We start from the raw sequence: 26,960 nt of genomic DNA, 5'->3' as shown, positions 1-26,960 counted from the left end.
TGCCACCAACTAGCGATAGACTCCGCTAGCGGTGCCAGTTTAGATACAGTATAGGTACAATCGGCCTGGGCCCTTGGGTTAGAAGGGTGAATGACCAGTAGGAGACAGATGTACAAAACACACATTTATTACCACACAACAGACAGACAGACATACACACACACACACACACACACACACACACAGCAATATGAATTGGATTGATGGAATAGGTGAAAGTGCTTGTGTTGTCATCCACACACTAACACACGGTTAGGAAGTCCAGGGTGGAGGATTTGTATTTGTATTTTGTATTTATTATGGATCCCCATTAACTGTTGCCAAGGCAGCAGCTTCTCTTCCTGTGGTCCGRCAAAATGAAGGCAGTTATACAATGTTAAAAATATTACAATACATTCATTACAGAATTCACAACGCACTAAGTGTGAGCCCTCAGGCCCATACTCCACTACCACATAATCTACAACACAAAATCCATGTGTGCTTGTGTGTATAGTGCGTATGTTATCATCAAATCAAATCAAATGTATTTATATAGCCCTTCTTACATCAGCTGATATCTCAAAGTGCTGTACAGAAACCCAGCCTAAAACCCCAAACAGCAAGCAATGCAGGTGTAGAAGCACAGTGGCTAGGAAAAACTCTCTAGAAAGGCCAAAACCTAGGAAGAAACCAAGAGAGGAACCAGGCTATGAGGGGTGGCCAGTCCTCTTCTGGCTGTGCCAGATGGAGATTATAACAGAACATGGCCAAGATGTTCAAATGTTCATAAATGACCAGCATGGTCAAATAACAATAATCACAGTAGTTGTCGAGGGTGCAACAGGTCAGCACCTCAGGAGTAAATGTCAGTTGGCTTTTCATAGCCGATCATTGAGAGTATCTCTACCGCTCCTGCTGTCTCTAGAGAGTTTGAAAATAGGCAGTCTGGGACAGGTAGCACGTCCGGTGAACAGGTCAGGGTTCCATAGCCGCAGGCAGAACAGTTGAAACTGGAGTAGCAGCACGGCCAGGTGGACTGGGGACAGCAAGGAGTCATCATGCCAGGTAGTCTGAGGCATGGTCCTAGGGCTCAGGTCCTCCGGAGAGAGAAAGAAAGAGAGAAAGAGAGAATTAGAGAGAGCATACTTAAATTCACACGGGACACCGGATAAGACAGGAGAAATACTCCAGATATAACAGAATGACCCTAGCCCCCCGACACATAAACGACTGCAGCATAAATACTGGAGGCTGAGACGAGGGGTCAGGAGACACTGTGGCCCTATCCGATGATACCACCCGGACAGGTCCAAACAGGCAGGATATTAACCCCACCCACTTTGCCAAAGCACAGCCCCCACACCACTAGAGGGATATCTTCAACCACCAACTTACCATCCTGAGACAAGACCGAGTATAGCCCACAAAGATCTTTGCCACGGCACAACCCAATGGGGGGTGCCAACCCAGACAGGAAGACCACATCAGTGACTCAACCACTCAAGTGAAGCACCCCTCTTAGGGATGGCATGGAAGAGCACCAGTAAGCCAGTGACTCAGCCCTGTAATAGGGTTAGAGGCAGAGAATCCCAGTGGAGAGAGGGGAACCGGCCAGGCAGAGACAGCAAGAGCGGTTCGTTGCTCCAGTGCCTTTCCGTTCACCTTCACACTCCTGGGCCAGACTACACTCAATCATAGGACCTACTGAAGAGATGAGTCTTCAATAAAGACTTAAAGGTTGAGACCGAGTCTGCGTCTCTCCACATGGGTAGGCAGACCATTCCATAAAAATGGAGCTCTAGTGTAGGAGAAAGCCCTGCCTCCAGCTGTTTGCTTAGAAATTCTAGGGACAATTAGGAGGCCTGCGTCTTGTGACCGTAGCGTACGTGTAGGTATGTACGGCAGGACCAAATCGGAAAGATAGGTAGGAGCAAGCCCATGTAATGCTTTGTAGGTTAGCAGTAAAACCTTGAAATCAGCCCTTGCCTTAACAGGAAGCCAGTGTAGGGAGGCTAGCACTGGAGTAATATGATCACATTTTTTGGTTCTAGTCAGGATTCTAGCAGCCGTATTTGTTATCTAGCAGCTGTATATGTTATCATGTGTGTGTATGCATGTGTGTGCCTATGTTTGTGTTGCTTCACAGTCGCCGCTGTTCCATAAGGTGTATTTTTATCAGTTTTTAAAATCTGATTCTACCGCTTGCATCAGTTACCTGATGTGGAATAGAGTTCCATGTAGTCATGGCTCTGTGTACTACTGTGCGTCTCCCATAGTCTGGTCTGGACTTGGGGACTGTGAAGAGACCTCCGGTGGAATGTCTTGTGGGTTATGCATGGGTGTCTGAGCTGTGTGCTAGTTGTTTAAACAGACAGCTCAGTGCTTTCAACATATCAAATCCTCTCACAAATACAAGTAGTAATATATTCAATCTCTCCTCTACTTTGAGCCAGGAAAGATTGACATGCATATTATTAATGTTTGCTCTCTGTGTACATCCAAGGGCCAGCCGTGCTGCCCTGTTCTGAGCCAATTGCAATTTTCCTAAGTCCCTCTTTGTGGCACCTGACCACACGACTGAACAGTAGTCCAGGTGCGACAAAACTAGAGCCTGTAGAACCTGCCTTCTAGATAGAACTGTTAAGAAGGTAGAGCAACGCTTTTTTATGGACAGACTTCTCCCCATCTTAACTACTGTTGTATCAATATGTTTTGACCACGACAGTTCACAATCCAGGGTTACTCCAAGCAGTTTAGTCACCTCGACTTGCTCAATTTCCACCTGATGTATTACAAGATTTCGTTCAGGTTTAKGGTTTAGTGAAAGAATTGTACCAAATACAATGCTTTTAGTTTTAGAAATATTTAGGACTAACTTAYTCCTTGCCACCCATTCTGAAACTAACTGCAGCTCTTTTTTAAGTGTTGCAGTCATTTCAGTTGYTGTAGTAGCTGACGTTTATAGTGTTAAGTCATCCGCATACATTAACACTGGCTTTACTAAAAGCCAGTGGCATGTCATTAGTAAAGATTGAACAAAGTAAGGGGCCTAGACAACTGCCCTGGGGAATTCCTGTTTCTACCTGGATTATGTTGGAGAGGCTTCCATTAAAGAACACCCTCTGTGTTCTGTTAGACAGGTAACTCTTTCTTTATCCACAATATAGCAGGGGTTGTAAAGCCATAACACATACGTTTTTCCAGCAGCAGACTATGATCGATAATGACAAATGCCGCACTGAAGTCTAACAAAACAGCCCCACAATCTTTTTATCATCAATTTCTCTCAGCCAATCATCAGTAATTTGTGTAAGGGCTGTGCTTGTTGAATGTCCTTCCCTATAAGCGTGCTGAAAGTCTGTTGTAAAATAGCATCGTATCTGGTCAAACACAATTTTTCCCAAAACTTTACTAAGGGTTGGTTACAGRCTGRTTGGTCGGCTATTTGAGCCAGTAAAGGGGGCTTTACTATTCTTGGGTAGTGTTAGGTTTGTTCCTTTCCTCCTTGTCAATCATCATTGGCTCATTGGTGAAATTAGCATTATGACAATATCTTTWATTAAATCATTCAAAAACCTTTATTAATGCAATTGCAGACAGAAGTTGACAAACAGGAACATAGCACGAATGTTGCTGAGTAAGTTCTGCATCAAACACAAGGTCTCAAGTTGTTTTATTAAAGTCCCGCCTTAGTGATGGCACTGACTACGTCATTACCTTTTTACTCCTGAGACCTAAACCCTGCATCCATAGCTATACAAACATAAAGTTTCAGTGTTTATCTAAAAGCTAGGCAATAATTGTCCCCTCCCCAAAGTTGATTTATTGTTAAATGTCTGAGTAGTCTCTTATCTCCCACACTCCCCTGCAGAGTTCTGTCTCAGTCACACATTATAAGAGAGAGAAAGAGCAAACAACTGTGGAACAATTCTAAAACKATATAATGAATATATATATATTGTTAATCTGTAGTCCAGGACCCTATAAATGTAAGGAGGTCTWAGGGGTCTTATAACCCCTCCCCTTCTATTAATATAACATAAGCATAATCAATTATTTTAATACATCAAACATTTGTACAGCYCCAAATCATGACCCCTAGGTGAATCCTGACAGTAGTGGAATGACTTTTGCTTCCCTCCAGGCCTGAGGGCACACACTTTCTAGTAGGCTTAAATTGAAGATATGGCAAATCCTTCGCTCAGCACATATCAAAGCTATGTACCATATTACTTYAACAGTATTTAACATGATATACTCGCTAATCTTTACAGGAATGTGGTTCTGAATATGAACAGCAACACCTCCACTACTGGCATTTCTGTCTTTTCTGTAAATGTTATAACCTTGTATTGCTACAGCTGTATCATCAAATGTATTGTCTAAGTGAGTTTCAGAGATAGTCAGAATATGAATGTCATCTGTTACTAGCAAGTTATTAGTTTCATGAACCTTGTCTCTTAAGCAACATGTGTTAATGTGGGCTATTTTGAGGACTTTTCTGGGATGCCTGCTTGTTTTCATTGCTTTACTGGGAAGCTWAGCAGAAGTAGATATTCTCATGTTATTTATGTTAKTGCAGGGAAAGCTGCYCACAGTGGASTTCCTACTAGGGCACACAGCCTCAGTGCTAACAGCATGAATCTGGAGCATACAGTAGACACATGATTGCTGTAGGATCAGCAGAAGCATTCAGAACGACATAAATTAGGTTACTTAYATTGTGTCTACCAATRCCCCTATTATAATGCACATTTGCTAAAGCATTATGATGACTCAGTGACACAATGTTAGGGATTAACTGAGCTGGGCTTGGGTCATTGGTCAGGAAATATCCAGTATGAGTGGAGTTAAGGTGGTGAGTTCTTGTGATCTGTCTCTCTGCACCTCTGTGTCCAACTAAAGCACATACTATGTTGGGGGTTTGAGATCCCCACCAGGTACAGCCTGTGATTGGCTGACTAGGTCACATGACTCTAGCCAGGGGAGAGTGTTCTGGAATCAAATCAAAAGTTTATTGGTTGCGTAAACAGATTTGCAGATTTCATCGCTGGTGCAGTGAAATGCTTGTGTTTCTAGCTCTAATAGTGCAGCTGTAGTGTAATGTTTCAGATGATGTCATCATAAAGGTTATGTGGGGACCTCACTGTACAAGGGGGCCTTAGTTACCTGACTATTAGCTTTAGAGAGACAATTTATTATAATCACACATTGCACAAGTCAAATAGCATATTAATAACGTCATCTTTCAGGAAAGGACTTTTACACAGAGTTGCTATTGCTGCTCACTTCATTGATTGAGTCATGCATTACACTATAATCATCATATTGTGGTACTTATTCATGCATCTCCAGTAGATGCGAGTCATTTCTCACAAGTGAAACATTTCTATAAAGTCATCCCATCTCTCATTGGAAAAACACAATTAGTTAGATTGATTTCGGGTTTGCATCCTTTTGTTAAATCTCCAGCCTAGCCTGCGGAGCATTTATTGGACTCTGACTCAATATGGTCATTATGAACCAGTTGAGGAAGTTCATTCTCTCTTGTCCCCCTGTCAGAGAATGAGACGGTGGACAAGTCTGAGTCAGAGTTCCCGTGTGGGGTAAGGAAGTGCCCTGACAAGTACACCTGCCATGACACCTGGATCGGCCCCAACGACGGCATCACCCAGTTTGACAACATCCTGTTTGCTGTGCTCACTGTCTTCCAGTGCATCACCATGGAAGGCTGGACCACCGTGCTCTACAACGTGAGTCACATCTGTTTCTCTCTAACCATGTCCTGTCCTCTGACTGGGGAAAATAGGCCTATTATTTTACCTGGTTATGTCATCCTTTGATACATTGGTTTGATTTTGCCTTTGCTTGGTTGAATTGAATAAACCCTTTGCGTCATTGGGGACACAGACATTGTTGTACCTCTCCTTACCCTAGACACCTGTTTTTACCAGTCATTACTAAAACTGTCTGATATTTGTTGTGGGACGCACTCAAACATTATTTTACAGCTGCTTCCCTGTTCTGTGTTTATAAACCCAATTGATTACACACTGTACTTGAGGAATCAAATGAATCAAGCATGACACAACGATACACACACACACACACACAGCATATAGAGTAGGAGTGTGTCTGTGCCAAGAGAGTAGGGTAATTAAGTGCAGTGAATGGGCTGCAAAGTGAGATCAGGTCAATTATACTCTTAATCTCCCAGTCACCTGCCTCCACTGCCTCACTACTACCCTCTTCCCACTGACCCTCCTTATTTAATCACACTCAATTACATCCTAAACACATGGGCATGATTTGGCTGAGCTGGGATGTTGCTGGCAGACATTTTAAGCTGATACTATTCTTCGAGTTATCAGTTGCACTCTTTATGCCAGATTGGATGCATTCAGACTGAGAACAATAATCAGTGAATTATCGTCAGGACAATAGTGAAATGGTGATACCATTAAGAAAGTAATTTTAAGTGTGTTGGGACATACAGTACCCTGAGTGTACAAAACATTAGGAACACCTGCTCTTTCCATGACCTAGACTGACCCGGTGAAACSAGTTAAAAGCTATGATYCCTTATTGATGTAATTTGTTAAATCCTCTTCAATCAATATACATGAAGCGGAGGTGACAGGTTAAATAATTATTTGTRAGTCTTGAGACAATTGAGACCAGGATTGTGTTTGTGTGCCATTCAAAGGGTGAATAGGCAAGACAAAAGATTTAAGTGCCTTTGAACGGGTTATGGTAGTAGGTGCAAGGTGCACTGGTTTGTGACAAGAACTTTAACGCTGCTGGGTTTTTCACGCTCAACCGTTTCCCGTGTGTATCAAGAATGGTCCACCACCCAAAGGACACCCAGCCAACTTGACACAACTGTGGGAAGTATTGGAGTCAACATGGGCCAGCATCCCTGTGGAACGCTTTCATCACCTTGTAGAGTCCATGCCCTGACAAATTGAGGCTGTTCTGAGGGAAAAACGGGTTGCAACTCAATAGTAGCAAGGTGTTCCTAATGTTTTGTACACTCAGTGTACATTATACTGAGTGCAAATTCTTTTGACTGAATCATCTGGAATTACTGCTCCATGCAGCGGATGGTTTGCGATTAGTTTCGTGGAAGCTAGTATGAGACTTTGATTCCATTCTGCTTTTCTCTCTCAGATTATGCAAGCAACATGAAATGACTGAGATGATGTTGTTGACACTACAGAGTATTGGGAGGATTCTTGCATGTCTGATTGTTGCTTCACAACTTTATTTCCAATTCATTACACATTCTCTTGGGACTCTCCCTGATCTGAGGGATAAGACTACTATCCTATATACTGTATATCCTATATACTGTTACTCTCCCCAGCTGCTGCTGCCAGTTGTTCATATTACAGTATACAAAGCATAACACTGCCTCAATATTATACTGTACCTCGATTCATTAAATACAACATGTAAAGGGGCCAGTGGCTAGACTGGGAGGAGCAGTTGTATTAGCGTATCAAAGACCAGGTTAAGAGTTTACTCCTGTTCTCCATACATACATCACATTCTGTTTGACTGAGATAATGGCACCAAGCATTTTCCTCAGCACATCCCAGTACCAACCTACCAATACTGTACCTGGCTGGTGTTATGTTGCAGAAGGCATTGTCTATTTCAGGAGGAGCTCAGACAGACAGTGTAGTAATTCCCTGATYTGATCATGTGCCTGCACAACTCAAACAAACTCAATCATGTTACCCTCTACCTCCCTCGGCCAGCTGAATCAATTATCGTCATTAATGCCTCTTCCTCTTTCCCCACCTCATGGTAATATCACAGTGGAGTAGTTGTCACTGTGAATGTGAAAGGCAGTCTATTGAAACCTCTGATGCTCGTTAATGATGGTGATGTAAAACAATATAATAAAACTTCCAATCCATTCATGCCTAGKGCTATTAGTAACTGGACATCAGCAGGTGCCAATTTATGGTGAATACCTTCATTTAGAAATAAAAAAAACACAACTATGTTGATAGCATAAACTAAAACTGTAACATTTTAAACAAGATAGCAAGAGCATATTGTCAGCTTGTTCCTCATGATTTTCTTTTCAGAGCCAGAATCAATTAGCTGCCAATCCACGACTGTTGAAGTCCCCTGGCCTTGTGTTGGCAAAAGGACTCCTTTGCGGACACAAGGACATCATTTGATCAAAATGCTAATTTGATAATGAAAGTGCCTGGGTGTTTACTACACTGGAGAGCATGCTTGCCATAGGCTTTCGCTAGACAACCTCTGGAAACCACTGATCTCACCAGGGAATCATGCAGTTACAATCATARATACCCTGGGATTGAGAGTCACAGGAATATTTCCTTAACACATCTTCAGTAAGGTAGTGGAAAATACATTTAATTGATTTTAATTAAAGATGTACTTTTCACTGCTTGACTACCAGTGTAGCACAATTTATGGTTGGCCTTGCCACAGAGCATAGATGCCAGGCCATACTTTCTGCTCGCTGCTTTCATGGTTCTTTATTTAAGTTGATGGAAGCCGATTTAGTGCTGCCTTGATTGTATTATGTTGACTTACATYATGGTGAATGGAATTTATTATGGAGTRAAGAAAGACAGTGGAAGGAGAGAATGTGAGTCTGCTCTGGTTAAAAGGGCCCGCAGACTTTCTCTAATACTGTTTGCTGTTTCATATTCCTTTCTACAGGAACACACACYGTATGCACGTACTGTACACAGACACACACACTCAGTCAAACATACACGTGTACACAGACTCTTACTCATTCAGTAAGTCACTCACAAACAAACCATGCCACCCACTTCATTGCATTCTGCTAAAACAAAGTTGAGTACACATGCTTCTCTTTTCTATTGTTTTCATTGCATTCTCTGATACAGAATCCACTTACTGCCGTACCTGATCCACTCTCCCCTCTCATGTTGGCCCAGAGMTAATCAATACTATTTCTCTCTGTCTCTTATTTAACACAGATGAACTTGGTTTTCATTTTCAGATTTTCCAGTATCTACACTATAGTTCTGTATTATGTTCCCGAAGTTCAGATTCAAATTACATTACGATTTTTGACGAATCGTGGACAAGGGAACATGTCACATGGAGGTAGAGAACAGAATAGGCTCCCTGGCCTCAGTAAGTAATAGAGAGATGTGTGTAACTGTGAGACTGGGGATGTGTGTTTGAACTCTGTTTCTTTCCTGTAGTCAGTCAGCTAGCCTCTGCCTCGCTCATGACTGTGGTACATCCTAATAGCTTGTTAAAAACTACCACTGTCTGAACGCTGCTATCTGACAAAGCCCTGAGCTCTCCAAGGTGTAGCAGCACGTAGACAAGGTGGACCGCAGGTCAATGGAACAAAAGCCAGTACGTTTTACACWGGCTTGAGTCAAGAGCTAGTCATAACCATGTTGACTTGTAAGCAATTGCTTGGGATCTTGGTAACACCACCTTTAGATCATAATGAATACAAGGGCAGGTTTCTAGTTTTTCACCACATACATGTATAGCACCAATAATTGAGAGAGCTGTTGGAGATGAGGAATGTAGACACCTGCAGCAACACCTCTGTCCTCTGGCACTCAGGGTGTGTGGAGGGCCTATGTACTGTAGCCCACACTGTTCACATCTCCAGGTAGCTTTGCACTGCCTCAACACCTGCCACGGGTTCCTCTCCCATGGCGTCCCATTCTTATTAATGGATCAATTATCTTTGACTGTAGGAAGGAACAGAGCCAGAGACATGCATGTCCATATAGGGCTAAATCCTGTCTTGAGAAAGGACTGTACCTTTGCATAAATCATGCATTGTTGATGATGTCAAAACTTGATTTACACTCATGGATCTCAGGTGTTGAACAACAATGTGGGGCTCCATTTATTGGGTTGGGACAGTGCCTTCAGAAAGTATTCACACCCCTTGACTTTTTCCACATTTTGTTGTGTTACAAAGTGGGATTCAAATTGATTTAATTGTCATTTTTTGTAAACGATCTACACAAAATACTCTGTAATGTCAAAGTGGAAGAAAAAACTATTTTAAAACATTTATGAAAATTTTAACACTAATATATCTTGATTAGATAAGTATTCAACCCCCCTGAGTCAATACATATTAGAATCMCCTTTGGCAGTGATTACTGGGTAGGTATTTCTGGGTAAGCCTCTAAGAGCTTTGCACATTATTTATTTATTTATTTATTTTTCAAGCTGTCAAGTTAGTTGTTGATCATTGCTAGACAGCCATTTTCGAGTCTTGCCATATATTTCAAAGCTGATTTAAGTCAAAACTGTAACTAGGTCACTCTGGAACATTCAATTTCGTCTTGGTAAACCACTCCAGTGTATTTTTCAAATAAAATGTTATTTGTCACATGTGCCAAATACAACAGATATTACCTTAAAGTGAAATGCTTGCTTACAAGCCCTTAACCAACAAGGCAGTTTTAAGAAAATAACTCAAAAATAAATAAAACGAACAAATAATTAATGAGCAGCATTAAAATAACAATAGCGAGTCTATATACAGGGGTACCGGTACAGAATCAATGTGCGGGGGCACCGGTTAGTCGAGGTAATTGAGGTAATATGTACATGTAGGTAGAGTTAAAGTGACTATGCATAGATAATAACAGAGAGTAGCAGCAGCGTGGGAGGGGGGGAGCAATGCAAATATTCTGGGTAGCCATTTGATTAGATGTTCAGGAGTCTTATGGCTTGGGAGTAGAAGCTGTTTAGAAGCCTCTTGGTCCTAAACTTGGTACTCCGGTACCGCTTGCCGTGCGGTAACAGAGAGAACAGTCTATGACTAGGGTGGCTGGAGTTTTTGACAATTTTTAGGGCCTTCCTATGACACCGCCTGGTATAGAGGTCCTGGATGGCAGGAAACTTTGCCCCAGTGGTGTACTGGGCCGTACGCACTACCCTCTGTAGTGCCTTGCGGTCGAAGGCCGAGCAGTTGCCATACCAGGCAGTGATGCAACCAGTCAGCATGCGCTCAACGGTGCAGCTGTAGAAACCTTTGAGGATCTGAGGACCCATGCCAAATCTTTTCAGTCTCTTGAGAGGGAATAGGTTTTGTCGTGCCCTCTTCATGACTGTCTTGGTGTGCTTGGACCATGTTAGTTTGTTGGTGATGTGGACGCCAAGGAACTTGAAACTCTCAACCTGCTCCACTGCAGCCCCGTCGATGAGAATGGGGGCATGCTCAGTCCTCCTTTTCCTGTAGTCAACAATCATCTCCTTTGTCTTGATCACGTTGAGGGAGAGGTTGTTGTCCTGGCACCACACGGACAGTTCTCTGACCTCCTCCCTATAGGCTGTCTCATCGTTGTCGGTGATCAGGCCTACCACTGTTGTGTCATCGGCAACTTGATGATGGTGTTGGAGTCGTGCCTGGCCATGCAGTCATGAGTGAACAGGGAGTACAGGAGGGGACTGAGCACGCACCCCTGAGGGTCCCCGTGTTGAGGATCAGCGTGGTGGATATGTTGTTACCTACCCTTACCACCTGGGGGCGACCCATCAGGAAGTCCAGGATCCAGTTGCAGAGGGAGGTATTTAGTCCCAGGGTCCTTAGCTTAGTGATGAGCTTTAAGGGCACTATGGTGTTGAACGCTGAGCTGTGGTCAATGAATAGCATTTTCACATAGATGTTCCGTTTGTTCAGGTGTCAAAAGGGCAGTGTGAAGTGCAATAGAGATTGTATCCTGTGGATATGTTGGGGACGGTATGCAAATTGGAATGGGTCTAGGGTTTCTGGGATAATGGTGTTGATGTGAACCWTGACCAGCCTTTCAAAGCCCTACAGACGTGAGTGCTACGGGTCGGTAGTCATTTAGGCAGGTTACCTTAGTGTTCTTGGGCACAATAACTATGGTGTACTGCTTGAAACATGTTGGTATTACAGACTCAGACAGGGAGAGGTTGAAAATGTCAGTGAAGTCACTTGCCAGTTGGTCAGCACATGCTCGGAGTACACGTCCTGGTAATCTATCTGGCCCTGCAGTCTTGTGAATGTTGATGTTTTTCAAGGTCTTACTCACATCGGCTGCGGAGAGCGTGATTACACAGTCGTCCAGAACAGCTGATGCTCTCATGCATGTTTCAGTGTTACTTGCCTTGAGGCTAGCATAGAAGTTATTTAGCTTGTTTGGTAGGCTCGTGTCACTGGGCAGCTCTCGGCTGTGCTTCCCTTTGTAGTCTGTAATGGTTTGCCAGCCCTGCCACATCCGACGAGCGTCGGAGCCGGTGTAGTACGATTCGATCTTAGTTCTGTATTGACCCTTTGCCTGTTTGATGGTTGGTCGGAGGGCATAGCGGGATTTCTTATAAGCTTTTGGGTTCGAGTTCTGCTCCTTGAAAGCGGCAGCTCTACCCTTTAGCTCAGTGCGGATGTTGCCTGTAATCCATGGCTTCTGGTTGGGGTATGTACGTACAGTCACTGTGGGGACGACGTCATCGATGCAGTTATTGATGAAGCCAGTGACTGATGTGGTGCCATAGGAAGAATCCTGGAACATATTCCAGTCTGTCCTAGCAAATCAGTCCTGTAGTTTAGCATGTGCTTCATCTGACCACTGGTGCTTCCTGCTTTAATTTTTGCTTGTAAGCAGGAATCAGGAGGATAGAATTATGGTCAGATTTGCCAAATGGAGKGCGAGGGAGAGCTTTGTACACATCTCTGTGTGTGGAGTAAAGGTGGTCTAGAGTTTTTTTTCCTCAGGCTGCACATTTATCATGCTTATAGAAATGAGGTAAAACTGATTTAAGTTTCGCTGCATTAAGTCCCCAGCCACTAGGAGCGCTGCCTCTGGATGAGCATTTTCCTGTTTGCTTATGGTGGTATACAGCTCATTGAGTTTTGTCTTAGTGCAATCATCGGTCTGTGGTGGTATTAGAATATTTTGAGGATAAATACACAACACAGAGTTTGAGAGAATGAGAGGACGAGAGTACTAATGGTGCTAATGGTACTAATATAGTAYTAATGGTCAATAGGGAATTGTAAATAGGAGTTGGGTTTCAGTTCAACATCTGTTTAGAATCTGTGGAATGTCACTCCTGAACTCAGAGCTACGTGTGCTATGTTCTGTACATTGAGTCGGGAGCAGGGTACTTGTTATTTGGCCATTGGCCAGTTGTACTGCAAGGACTTCTGRTTGGTCAACCCCAGGATAGGGTGGGGGTTATAAATGGCATCCTGTTCCTTTGTTCGGTTGAGAAAAGCTGAGGACAGGGGAGACTGAACATCTACAGTTGAAGTTGGATGTTTACATACATCTTAGCCAAATACATTTAAACTCAGTTTTTCACAATTCCTGACATTTAATCCTAGTACAAATTCCATGTCTTAGGTCAGTTAGGATGACCACTTTATTTTAAGAATGTGAAATGTCAGAATAATAGCAGAGAATGATCTATTTCAGCTTTTATTTCTTTCATCACATTCCCAGTGGGTCAGAAGTTTACATACACACAATTAGTATTTGGTAGCATTGGCCTTTACATTGTTTAACTTGGGTCAAACATTTCGGGTAGCCCTCCACAAGGGGATTTTGGCCCATTCCTCTGCAGAGCTAGTGTAACTGAGTCAGGTTTGTAGGCCTCCTTGCTCACACACGCTTTTTTCAGTTTCTGCCACAAATTTTGTGATGACCACTCCAATACCTTGAGTTTGTTGTCCTTAAACCATTTTCCACCACTTTGGAGGTATGCTTGGGGTCATTGTCCTTTTGGAAGACTCATTTGCGACCAAGCTTTAACATCCTGACTGATGTCTTGAGATGTTTCTTCAATATCCACATAATTTTCCTACCTCATGATGCCATCTATTTTGTGAAGTGCACCAGTCCCTCTGCAGCAAAGCACCGCCACAACATGATGCTGCCACCCCCGTGCTTCATGATTGGATGGTGTTCTTCGCTTGCAAGCCTCCCCCTTTTTCCTCCAAACATAACGATGGTCATTATGGCAAACAGTTATTTTTTGTTTCATCAGACCAAAGGACATTTCTCCAAAAAGTACGATCTTGTCACCATGTGCAGCTGCAAACCGTAGTCTGGCTTTTATGGTGGTTTTGGAGCAGTGTCTTCTTCCTTGCTGAGCAGCCTTTCAGGTTATGTCGATATAGGACTCGTTTTACTGTGGATATAGATACTTTTGTACCTGTTTCCTCCAGCATCTTCACAAGGTCCTTTGCTATTGTTCTGGGATTGATTTGCACTTTTCGCACCAAAGAACGCTCATCTCTTGGGAGACAGAACGCGTCTCCTTCCTGAGCAGTATGACGGCTACGTGGTCCCATGGTGTTTATACTTGCGTACTATTGTTTGTACAGATGAACGTGGTACCTTCAGGCGTTTGGAAATTGATCCCAAGGATGAACCAGACTTGTGGAGGTCTACAATTCTTTTCTGAGGTCTTGGCTGATTTCTTTTGATTTTCTCATGATGTCAAGCAAAGAGGCACTGAGTTTGAAGGTAGGCCTTGAAATACATCCACCGGTACACCTCCAATTGACTCAAATTATGTCAATTAGCCTATCAGAAGCTTCTAAAGCCATGACATAATTTTCTGGAATTTTCCAAGCTGTTTGAAGGCACAGTCAACTTAGTGTATGTAAACTTCTGACCCACTGGAATTGTGATACAGTGAATTATAAGTGAAATAATCTGTCTGTAAACAATTGTTGGAAAAATTACTTGTGTCATGCCTAACCGTCCTAACCGACTTGCCAAAACTATAGTTTGTTAACAAGAAATTTGTGGAGTGGTTGAAAAATGAGTTTTAATGACTCCAACCTAAGTGTATGTAAACTTCTGACTTCAACTGTACCTCTCAGCATATCTTGATTTGTCCTTCTCAAAAAAAACTATTTTTCTCCTCCTGATCTGCTTTGGAGTTTGTGTAATTAAGAATAATATAATTTGCTAACAGAGGCATGTAGACAGCTACAAAAATACAGATGAAAACTCTCTAGGTAGATAGTGTGGTCTACAGCTTATCATGAAATACTCTACCTCAGGTGAGAAAAACCTTGAGACCTCCTTAGATATCGTGCACCAGTTGTTGTTTACAAATATACATACACCGCCACCCCTTCTCTTACCAGATGCTGCTGTTCTATCCTGCCGATAGAGTGTATAACCCGCCAGCTGTATGTTATTAATGTCGTCATTCAGCCACGACTMGGTGAAACATAAGATTGCAGTTTTTAATGTCCCATTGGTAGGATATACGTGCTTTTAGTTCATCCTATTTATTTTCTAGCGATTGTATGTTGGCTAACAGTACGGATGGCAAAGGCCACTTGTCGCCTGATCCTCACAGGCCCTCACCTGAACAGGCCCTCAAGGCACCCCGATCTCCTTCCGCGAAATCTCTGTCTCTTTCTCCAGCGAACGACAGGGATGAGGGCCTGTTCAGGTGTCTGGAGTAAATCCCTCTCATCCGACTCATTAAAGAAAAATTCTTTGTCCAATTTGGCCTTGTGTTTTATGTCCTGCTGAAAGGTGAATTTGTTTCCCAGTGTCTGTTGGAAAGCAGACTGAATCAGGTTTTCCTCTAGGATTTGGCCTGTGCTTAGCCATATTCCATTTATTTTTATCAGRAAAAACTCCCTAGTCCTTGCCGATGACAAGCATACCTATAGCATGATGCAGCCAGCACCATGCTTGAAAATATGAAGAGTGGTACTCAGTGATGTGTTGGATTTGCCCCAAACATAACGTTTTGTATTCAGGACATAAAGTACATTTCTTTGCCACATTTTTTGCAGTTTTACTTTAGTGCCTTATCACAAACAGGATGCATGTTTTAGATTATTTGTATTCTGTACAAGCTTTGTTCTTTTCACTCTGTCAATTAGGTTAGTATTGTGAAGGAACTACAATGTTGTTGATCCATCCTCAGTTTTCTCCTATCACAGCTATTAAACTCTGTAACTGTTTTGAAATCACCATTGACCTGGTAAAATCCCTGAGTGGTTTCCTTCCTGTCCAGTAACTGAGTTAACAAGGACGCCTGTCTTTGTAGTGACTGGGTGTGTATGATGCACCATCCAAAGTGTAATTAATAACTGCACCATGCTCAAAGGGATATTCAATGTCTTTTTTTTACCCATCTACCAATAGGTGCCCTTCTTTGTGAGGCATTGGAATACCTCCCTGGTCTTTGTGGTAGAATCTGTGTTTGAAATTCACTGCTCGACTGAGGGACCTTAAAGAGACAGTGCATTCGGAAAGTATTCAGACCCCTTGACTTTTTCTACATTTTGTTACGTTACAGCCTTTTTCTAAAATGAATTAAATTGATTTATTTCCTCATCAATCTAAACACAGTACCCCATAACGACAAAGTGAAAACAGGTTTTTGGAAATTTTTGCTAATGTGTTAAAAAAACAAAACAGACATTCCTTATTTACGTAAGTATTCAGACCCTTTGCAATGAGACTCGAAATTGAGCTCAGCTGCATCCTGTTTCCATTGATCATCCTTGAGCTGTTTCTATAACTTGATTGGAGTCCACCTGTGGTAATTTCAATTGATTGGACATGATTTGGAAAGGCACACAAGTGTCTATATAAGGTCCCACAGTTGACATTGCATGTCAGAGCAAAAATCAAGCTATGAGGTCGAAGGAATTGTTTGTAGAACTCCGAGACAGGATTGTGTCGAGTTACAGATCTGGGGAAGGGTACCAAAAAATGTCTGCAGCATTGAAGGTCCCCAAGAACACAGTGGCCTCCATCATTCTTAAATGGAAGAAGTTTGGAACCACAAAGACTCTTCCTGGAGCTAAACTGAGCAATTGGGGGAGAAGAGCCTTGGTCAGGGAGGTGACCAAGCACCCGATGGTCACTCTGACAGAGCTCCAGAGTTCCTATGTGGAGATGGGAGAACCTTCCAGAAGGACACCCATCTCTGCAGCTCTCCACCAATCAGGCCTTTGTGGTAGAGTGGCCAGACAGAAGCCACTCCTCAGTAAAAGGCACATAACAGCCCGCTTAGAGTTTGCCAAAAGGCACCTAAGGGCTTTCAGACCATGAGAAACAAGATTCTCTGGTCTGATGAAACCAAGATTGAACTCTTTGGCCTGAATGCCAACCATCACATCTGGAGAAAACCTGGCACCATCTCTACTGTGAAGCATGGTGGTGGCAGCATAATGCTGTGGGGATGTTTTTTAGCGGCAGGGACTAGGAAACAAGTCAGGATCAAGGGGAAAGATGAATGGAGCAAGTACAGAGAGATCCWTGATGAAAAACTGCTCCAGAGTGCTCATGACCTCAGACTGGGGCGAAGGTTCACTATCCAACAGGACAACGACCCTAAGCACACAGCCAAGACAACGCAGGAGTGGCTTCTGGACAAGTCTCTGAATGTCCTTGAGTGGCCCAGCCAAAGCCTGGACTTGAACCCGATCGAACATCCTTGGAGAGACCTGAAAATAGCTGTGCAGCAACACTCCCCATCCAACCTGACAGAGCTTGAGAGGATCTGCAGAGAAGAATGAGAGAAACTYCCCAAATACAGGTGTGCCTAGCTTGTAGCTTCATATCCAAGAAGATGTGAGGCTGTAATCGCTGCCAAATGTGCTTAAACAAAGTACTGAGTAAAGGGTCTGAATACTTATGTAAATGTRATATTTCAGATGTTTATTTTTTATACATTTGCAAAAATGTATAAATACCTGTTTTACCTTTGTAATTATAGGGTATTGTGTGTAGATTGATGAAGGACATTTAAAAATATATATATTTCTGAATAAGGCTGTAACCAGTGGTGGAAAAAGTTTTCATACTTGAGTAAAGTAAAGATACCTTAAAAGAAAATTACTCAAGTAAAAGTGAAAGTCACCCAGTAAAATACTACTTGAGTAAAAGTCTAAAAATATTTGGTTTTAAATGTACTTAAGTATCAAAAGTAAAAGTATAAATTATTTTAAATGTATTTTATGAAGAAAACCAGATAACACGATTTTCTTGTTTTTTTTATTTACGGATAGCCAGGGGCATAGTTCAATACTCAGACAAAATTCACAAACGAAGCATTTGTGTTTAGTGAGTCTGCCAGATCAGAGGCAGTAGGGATGACCAGGGATGTTCTCTTGATAAGTGTGTAAATTAGACAATTTTCCTGTCCTGCTAAGCATTCAAAATGTAATGAGTAACGTAACAAAATGTAGAAAAAGTCAAGGGGTCTGAATACTTTCCGAATGCACTGTAATTGTATGTGTGGAGTACAGAGATGAGGTAGTAATTGAAAAATTATTTTAAACACTATTATTTATACAGAGTTTATCCATACAATTTATTATGTGACTTGTTAAGCAAATGTTTACTCCTTAACTTATTTAGGCTGCCATAACAAAGGGGTTGAATACTTATTGACTCAAGACATTTCATATTATACATTTTAATTGATTTGTAAAAATAAAATATAAAGAATTCCACTTTGAAATTATGAGGTATTGCGTGAAGGCCAGTGACAAAAATATAAATTGAATCCATTTTAAATTCAGGCAGTAACACAACAAAATGTTGGGGTGTGAATACTTTGTACATACAGTATAATAATACAGTGCGCTTCATTGTCAGCTCTTTGTTTTGTATCTCCACAGACCAACGATGCTTTAGGCCCCACGTGGAACTGCATGTACTTCATCCCTCTGATAATCATTGGCTCCTTCTTCGTGTTGAACCTGGTATTGGGAGTGCTCTCAGGGTGAGTCAACGTTACAGCATCACATTGTGCTGGGGTGGCTGACAGCTTTAATACACACTGTCGCTGTCTGCACAAGTTAATTAGTTTTATATAAAAGGTTGACTCACAATCTACTCTAATTAACTGCATGTAAAGGAGACAAGGGTTGAGTACCCCCCCCCCCCCCCCCTTCTCTCCCCTGGTGTCTGAATGATGAGGGAGGTCAGGTCAGCGCTGAACAACATGTCTAAGAACAGTCATTATCTCCTGTTGATTTTGGCTTGCAGAGAGTTTGCCAAAGAGAGGGAGCGGGTTGAGAACCGCAGGGCGTTCATGAAGTTGCGGAGGCAACAGCAGATTGAGAGGGAACTCAATGGCTACCGGGCCTGGATCAACAAAGCAGGTAGTGAAACCACTATCTGTACCACACTATAGATCTAATTCACGTCCTGCTTTTGAAAGGTTACCTCCGAAACACAATCTCCTTGATATTTAAGTTTCTACTGTATGAATCAGACCTCTTTGTTGGGTCTGCTTTGCAGAGGAGGTGATGCTTGCAGAGGATAATAAGAATTCAGGACCGTCTGCTCTTGATGGTAAGACTGGAAAGATGGCCCGATTTGGTTATATTGTCTGTACATCACTACATAGTTTACAGTTAATCTRTCTGTACAGGATTTATGGGATTCTGTTTTAAACCCATGAATATCTGAATAGATTCATTATCATCTTCTTGTCCTCTAAGACTGTCAACCACACGTTGTAAACATAACTATAACATAGGCCTACATTGAAATATATAATTCGTAGAAAACAGTTCATTTTGTAGGAATTGTTCATTCATTAATATCATATTACCCTATGCACTGTGTGTGATGCATAGATAACATTGTATTACGTAGGTAAGCGCTAGGAAGAAAGAATAGGTGTTGTCAGTCTCTCCTGAAGTATTAAATGTATCAATTTTGTGTCATTGAGTGTTGGAACGTACAGTACTATCTGTTTGGTTGACTGTGACAGTAATTTACTTTCTCATAAGAGTGTAATTATTTTGAGAAGTTTTGTGTCCCAAGACTCTAAACGTGTGTGTTATCCTGTATGTATATGTCTCTGGGCTTGTGTATAATAATGATATGTACTGTATGTATACCAAAGACATATTTAGATGCAAATCTTCATAAGAACAGCTATTCCTAAAATACCGTTGTTGTTGCTTCTGGTGTGGTGCACTTCAAAAACAACTTTACTTAGGACTATTGAGGACTGTGCATGCTGTACCCCCAAAAGCAATCATCTCTGGTACCTCACTATCAATATGGACTTTTAAACCTAACAGACACACTTACAGTACACAAAGCTATGACCATACCAAGTGAAGCATGATTTTTCGCCCCCCCCCCAACAAACAAATCGTTTTTATTAAATGTTGATTGACAGCTCCCACGAGGCTGTCTGAATGGAATACAAGCGGTAACCATGGTGAGGAACAACTTCTATTCTACAATTCCTTGCCATCTTTTGTTCCTTTGCAACAACTGAATCTGACATGAATGCTAAAATAGTCCTAGCTATTGTTCCACAAACCCACTTAAACCACGACACATTCTGACCTCCAAAAATAAAACTTGGCACCAGAAAACAAAAAGTAGCTGTAAATGCAGAAGATGCATTAGTCTACTCTAGATTAAGGAGTGTGCCGATGTTGCCTTAGCAACTGAAATGAAATGACCGGATGCAGCCAGTGTGTGCCTCGTGCAAACACTCCTATGAATATTGGTTCAGTGGCTTATTAAAAGGGGGAAAGTCGAGGTAAATATGAATAAATCAATTAGATCCGTACCAAAAGGTGGTGGGGGTGTAGGAGAGGACATATAGTCAGGGACAGGGACATATATATATAGTCATAGTCATATATATATATATAGTCAGGGACATATAGAATTATATGTGTGCTTCAAAACCGCTCTTTAGTATGATATGGCTAAAATTAGACATTGCACCAGTGATCTCCATATAAACTTACTGTGAGTGTGGGCTATAGCCAAGAGAATAGAACCAACAACAACAACAATTAGTTGTAGTTTAGTCGGGTTCATCGTTCTGCATATCTTATTAACATCATGTTGCTGTATGCTTTTACCCATGTTCACTAAAGGCATCTGTTTTGCTCTTGTTTTACAATACCCAAAGCACCAAACATAGTGGCATGTAAATGTGTTAATTATTTTCACCATTTTCTTCTCACCTCGTTAGTAATACCCTCATGATCTTGTATATCTACGTGTGTGTGTCCTGACACGTTCTCTGTGCTGGAGTGTCATAAATATTGTGTTTTGGGTGAGCTTTCTGCGGGCTGACAATGTGAAACCTTTGGCTGCAGTGCTGAAGAGGGCCACAATCAAGAGGAGAGGACTGGACCAGCAGTATGGTGACATCGCTTCTGTGGGTGAGTGAGTGAGTGAGTGAGTGAGTGAGTGAGTGAGTGAGTGAGTGAGTGAGTGAGTGAGTGAGTGAGTGAGTGAGTGAGTGTGTGTACACAGTAACAGTCAAAAGTTATGACACACCTAGTCATTCAAGGGTTTTTCTTTATTTGTACTATTTTCTACATTGTAGAATACTAGTGAAGACATCAACACTATGAAATAACACATGGAATCATGTAGTAACCAAAAAAGTGTTAAACAAATCAAAATATACTTTATATTTGAGATTCWTCAAAGTAGCCAGCCTTTGCCTTGATGACAGCTTTGCACACTCTTGGCATTCTSTCAACCAGCTTCATGAGGTAGTCACCTGGAATGCATTTCAATTAACAGGTGTGCCTTGTTAAAAGTTCMTTTGTGGAATTTCTTTCCTTCTTAATACGTTTGAGCCAATCAGTTGTGTTGTGACAAGGTAGGAGTGGTATACAGAAGATAGCTCTCTTTGGTAAAAGACCAAGTCCATATTATGGCAAGAACAGCTAAAATAGGCAAACAGAAATGACCGTCCATCATTACTTTAAGATATGAATGTCAGTCRATCAGGAAAATGTCAAGAACTTTGAAAGTTTCTTCAAGTGCAGTCGCAAAAACCATCAAGCGCTATGATGAACCAACCAGAAGCCATGGATTACAGGCAACATCCGCACTGAGCTAAAGGATAGAGCTGCCRCTTTCAAGGAGTGGGACTCTAACCCGGAAGCTTATAAGAAATCCCGCTATGCCCTCCGATGAACCGTARAACAGGCAAGGCGTCAATACAGGACAAAGATTGAATCATACTACACTGGCTCCGACGCTCATTGGATGTGACAGGGCTTGCAAACTATTAAGACTACAAAGGGAAACACAGCCGCGAGCTGCCCAGTGACACAAGCCTACCAGATGAGCTAAATTACTTCTATGCTCGCTTCGAGGCAAGTAACACTGAAACATGCATGAGAGCATCAGCTGTTCCGGACAACTGTGCGATCACGCTCTCCGTAGCCGATGTGAGTGAGACCTTTAAACAGGTCAACATTCACAAGGCCGCAGGGCCAGACGGATTACCAGGACGTGTACTCCGAGCATGCGCTGACCAACTGGCAAGTGTCTTCACTGACATTTTCAACCTGTCCCTGACTGAGTCTGTAATACCAACATGTTTCAAGCAGACCACCATAGTCCCTGTGCCCAAGAACACTAAGGCAACCTGCCTAAATGACTACTGAGCCGTAGCACTCACGTCTGTAGCCATGAAGGGCTTTGAAAGGCTGGTCCTGACTCACATCAACACCATTATCCCAGAAACCCTAGACCCACTCCAATTTGCATACCGCCCCAACAGATCCACAGATGATGCTATCTCTATTGCACTCAACACTGCCCTTTCCCACCTGGACAATGCTGTTCATTGACCACAGCTCAGCGTTCTAACACAATAGTGCCTTAAAGCGCATCACTAAGCTAAGGACCCTGGACTAAAATACTCCTCTGCAACTTGATCCTGGATTTCCTGACGGGCCGCCCCTAGGTGGTAAGGGTAGTAACAACACATCCGCCACGCTGATCCTCAACACGGGGGCCTCAGGGGTGCGTGCTCAGTCCCCTCTGGTACTCCCTGTTCACTCATGACTGCATGGCCAGGCACGACTCCAACACCATCATCAAGTTGCCGATGACACAACAGTGGTAGGCTGATCACCGACAACGATGAACAGCCTATAGGGAAGAGGTCAGAGAACTGTCCGTGTGGTGCCAGGACAAACAACCTCTCCCTCAACGTGATCAAGACAAAGAAGATGATTGTTGACTACAGGAAAAGGAGGAACGAGCACGCCCCCATTCTCATCGATGGGGCTGCAGTGGAGCAGGTTGAGAGCTTCAAGTTCCTTGGTGTCCACTCACCAACAAACTATCATGGTCAAAACACACTAAGACACCTTCTGGGATACAGAATAAATTGGAACAAGAGTGAATTAATGCCCTACGGTTACAAAAACCTCCTGGCTAGAACATCTTCCAGTTAAGTTATCTTCAGAAAAATGTACCTATCTAGGAATTGTAGTTACAAACAATACTCCTTACTATTTAAAGAGAATTTCCCTCTCTGATGCAAAACTCAAGACAAACATACAATTTTGGAGAACTCTCCCAATTTCTCTGCTCGGAAGAATTAATGCCATTAAAATGGTCTTCCTCCCACAATGCTCTACCTATACCAGAACATCCAGTATTCATACCTAAATCTTTATAACAACTGGACTCAATTATCAATCCTTCATCTGGGATTATAAACACACAGGATAGGTAAAAAAACCTCTGCAAATCAAAAATGGAAGGAGGATTGTCTCTCCCAAATTTTATATTTTATTACTGGCCGCTAACATCCGCACTGTTAGTTTTTGCTGGATGACGCACGTCCCTCACCCAGCTGGCTTAGTATGGAGCGGGAGGAGTGTCACCCCTTCTCTATTGGTGCTGTGATTTGTCGCCTGTCAATCTGGAGTCACTTTTCGTAACAATCCTATTATACATAGCACAGTCCGAATCTGGAAGCAAATTAAAACCCACTTTGAGCTTAGACCATTGTCATTCATGCTCCCTGTTGCCAGGAACCCCTCCTTTGCCCCTCTAACCTTGATAACACCTTTGAGCAATGGGACAGTTGGGGATAGTCATAGGGGATTTATATATAGAAGGGACCTTTGCTTCCTTTGAGTTGCTGAGGGAAACTTATAATCTTCCTAGAAGTAACTTTTTCAGATACCTAACAATCAGAGACTATGTTAGAAACACACCTCCCAACATTGGGAACGCTAAGCCTTCCATGTTTGACGGATGCATAAAGACATCCCCCACCTCAGACAAACTGATATCTGTTTATATGATGCTTTTCATCTGTTAGCACACCTTCTACAGATGCCATTAAGGCAAAATGGGAGAAGAACTAGGACTGACATTTCGTGGCAGACTGGAAAGATAACTTGGAGTATATCCACACCTGCTCCATTAACTCCAGACATCGTCTCATACAATTCAAGGTATTACACAGATTACACTATTCAAAACAAACTGCATAGGATATTTTGATACATCTCTTGTGTGATAAATGTCAGGCTGCACAGGGTACACTACTCCACTGCTTTGCCTATGCTCTAGCTTGTATGGTTACTGGTGTGGATTTTTAGGATCCTCTCTGAAGTTCTGGAGACTTCAATTGACCCAGACCGCTTCTAATAATCTTGGGAGTGTCTGATTCCCTAAACGGATTAACCAACCTTCAAAAACAACTAATCTCTTACAGTCTCATTTCGGCAAAAAAACGAATCTTGTTGTTTGGAAAAAGAGGGAAGCGCCCACTACCAAATTATGGCTCAGCGAATTGGCAAACACTGTACACTTAGAAAGATTAATATATTCTGAACAATAAATTATCAACATTTGATCAAATCTGGCAGCCTTTCCTCTCTTACTTGGACCATTCGGCGCTGTGATTTGTACTTTTTACGCACTCTCAATTGTAATATTTTAATCCACTTTGGCAGCATGTGCTGGACCGCCACCGAGCAGTGGGAGGGGAATAAGGGGAAGGGATAAGGGGGGGGGGGGAAGAAGTGGGGGAGGGATAAAGGGGGGGGGGGGAATAAGTGGGGGGTGACACTACCCTCTTTCTTTCTACTGTCCTTATTCTGTATGTCTTGTTTTGGTAATATTTTGTTTTGTACCCAGAACTCTGGGTCTTTTTGTTTCTGTCTGTCTTCTATGTTTAGATAAGAATTGTATACTGTCTTATACCTATACACCATTCTTGTGTGTGCTCAATAAAAAATATTTGAACGGAAAAAAAATAATAAAAAATAAAAAAATAATAATAATAATAATTTAAAAAAAACACACACTAAGACAGTTGTGAAGAGGGCATGACAAAACCTATTCCCCTCATGAGACTGAAAAGATTTGACATGGGTCTCAGATCCTCAAAAGGTTCTACAGCTGCACCGTTGAGAGAATCCTGACTGGTTGCATCACTGCCTGGTATGGCTCCGAGCAGAAACACTACAGAGGGTAGTGTGTATGGCCCAGTACATCACAGGGCAAAGCTTCTGCCATCAGGACTTATACAGGCGGTGTCAGAGGAAGGCCCTAAAAATTGTCAAAGACTCCAGCCACCCTAGTTATAGACTGTTCTCTCTGCTACCGCACGGCAAGCGGTACTAGAGTGCCAAGTCGAGGTCCAAAAGGCTTCTTAACAGCTTCTACCCCCAAGCCATAACTTGGGGGTAGAACAGCTAATTGGTAGCTGGTAGCTAATCAAAGGGCTACCCAGACCCCTCTTTTACACTGCTGCTACTCTCTGTTTATTATATATGCATAGTCACTTTAACTCTACCTACATGTACATATTACCTCAATTACCTCGACTAACCGGTGACCCCGCACATTGACTCTGTACCGGTACCCCYTGTATATAGACTCGCTATTGTTTTTTTAATGCTGCTGTTTAATTATTTGTTACTTTTATTTTCWATTTTTTCACTTAACACTTATTTTCTTAAAACTTCTTAAAGCATTGTTGGTTAAGGGCTTGTAAGTAAGCATTTCACTGTGACTTCTACAACTGTTGTATTCGGCGTATGTGACAAATAAAATTTGATTTGATGAAACTGGCTCTCATGAGAACCGCCAGCGGAAAGGATGACCCAGAGTTACCTCTGCTGCAGAGGATAAATTCATTAGAATTACCAGCCTCAGAAATTGCAGCCCRAATAAATGCTTCACAGAGTACAAATAACAGACACATCTCAACATCAACTGTTCAGAGAAGACTGCATGAATCAGGCCTTCATGGTCCAGTTGCTGCAAAGAAACCACTACTAAAGGACATCAATAAGAAGAAGAGACTTGCTTGGGCCGAGAATCACGAGCAATGGACATTAGACCGGCGGAAATCTGTCCTTTAGTCTGATGAGTCCAAATTTGAGATTTTTTTGTTCCAACCGCCTTGTATTTGTGAGACGCAGAGTAGGTGAACAGATGATTTCCATATGTGTAGTTCCCACTGTGAAGCATGGAGAAGGAGGTGTGATGGTGTGGGGGGGGGGGCTTTGCTGGTGACACTGTCTGTGATTTATTTAGAATTCAAGGCACACTTAACCAGCATAGCTACCACAGAATTCTGCAGTGATACACCATCCCTTCTGGTTTGTGCTTATTGGGACTATAATTTGTTTTTCAACAGGACAATCGCCCAACACACCTTCARGCTGTGTAAGGGCTATTTGACCAAGAAGKAGAGTGATGGAGTGCTGCATCAGATGACTTGACCTCCACAATATTCCGACCTTAACCCAATTGAGATGGTTTGGGATGAGTTGGAACCGCAGAGTGAAGGAAAAGCAGCCAACAGGTGCTCATGATATATGGGATATCCTTCAAGACTGTTGGAAAAGCATTCCAGGTGAAGCTGGTTGAGAGAATGCCAAGAGTGTGCAAATCTGTCAACGATAAAATATATTTTGATTTGTTTAACACTTTTTTGGTAACTACATGATTCCATATGTGTTATTTCATAGTTTTGATGTACTCACTATTATTCTACAATGTAGAAAATAGTAAAAATACAGAAAAACCCTTGAATGAGTACTGTAGGTGTGTCCAAACTTTTGACTGGTACTGTATGTACATAGCCACTGAAAAGAACAATGGTTCTTAACTGACATCATGAATGGTTGAACGATCTGCCAGCAGGCACCCCCTCCATATTAGACTCATTACAGAGGAGGAGATTGC

General features: G+C 42.3%; 1 protein-coding gene across 1 annotated transcript in view; it reads left to right on the top strand.

The window, feature by feature from the left end:
- Window positions 1-26,960, top strand: part of LOC111972209 (voltage-dependent R-type calcium channel subunit alpha-1E-like) — a 121,728-nt gene that overhangs the window by 61,004 nt on the left and 33,764 nt on the right. Inside the window, 5 exon segments of the mRNA XM_070446163.1 lie at window positions 5,545-5,735; window positions 18,626-18,729; window positions 18,996-19,111; window positions 19,251-19,304; window positions 21,089-21,154. Of these exon segments, the coding sequence (XP_070302264.1) occupies window positions 5,545-5,735; window positions 18,626-18,729; window positions 18,996-19,111; window positions 19,251-19,304; window positions 21,089-21,154 (531 nt within the window).

The sequence above is a fragment of the Salvelinus sp. IW2-2015 genome, linkage group LG13 (genome assembly GCF_002910315.2).
Source record: "Salvelinus sp. IW2-2015 linkage group LG13, ASM291031v2, whole genome shotgun sequence".
Taxonomy (NCBI): domain Eukaryota; kingdom Metazoa; phylum Chordata; class Actinopteri; order Salmoniformes; family Salmonidae; genus Salvelinus; species Salvelinus sp. IW2-2015.
This window is presented reverse-complemented; position numbering and strand designations above follow the sequence as displayed.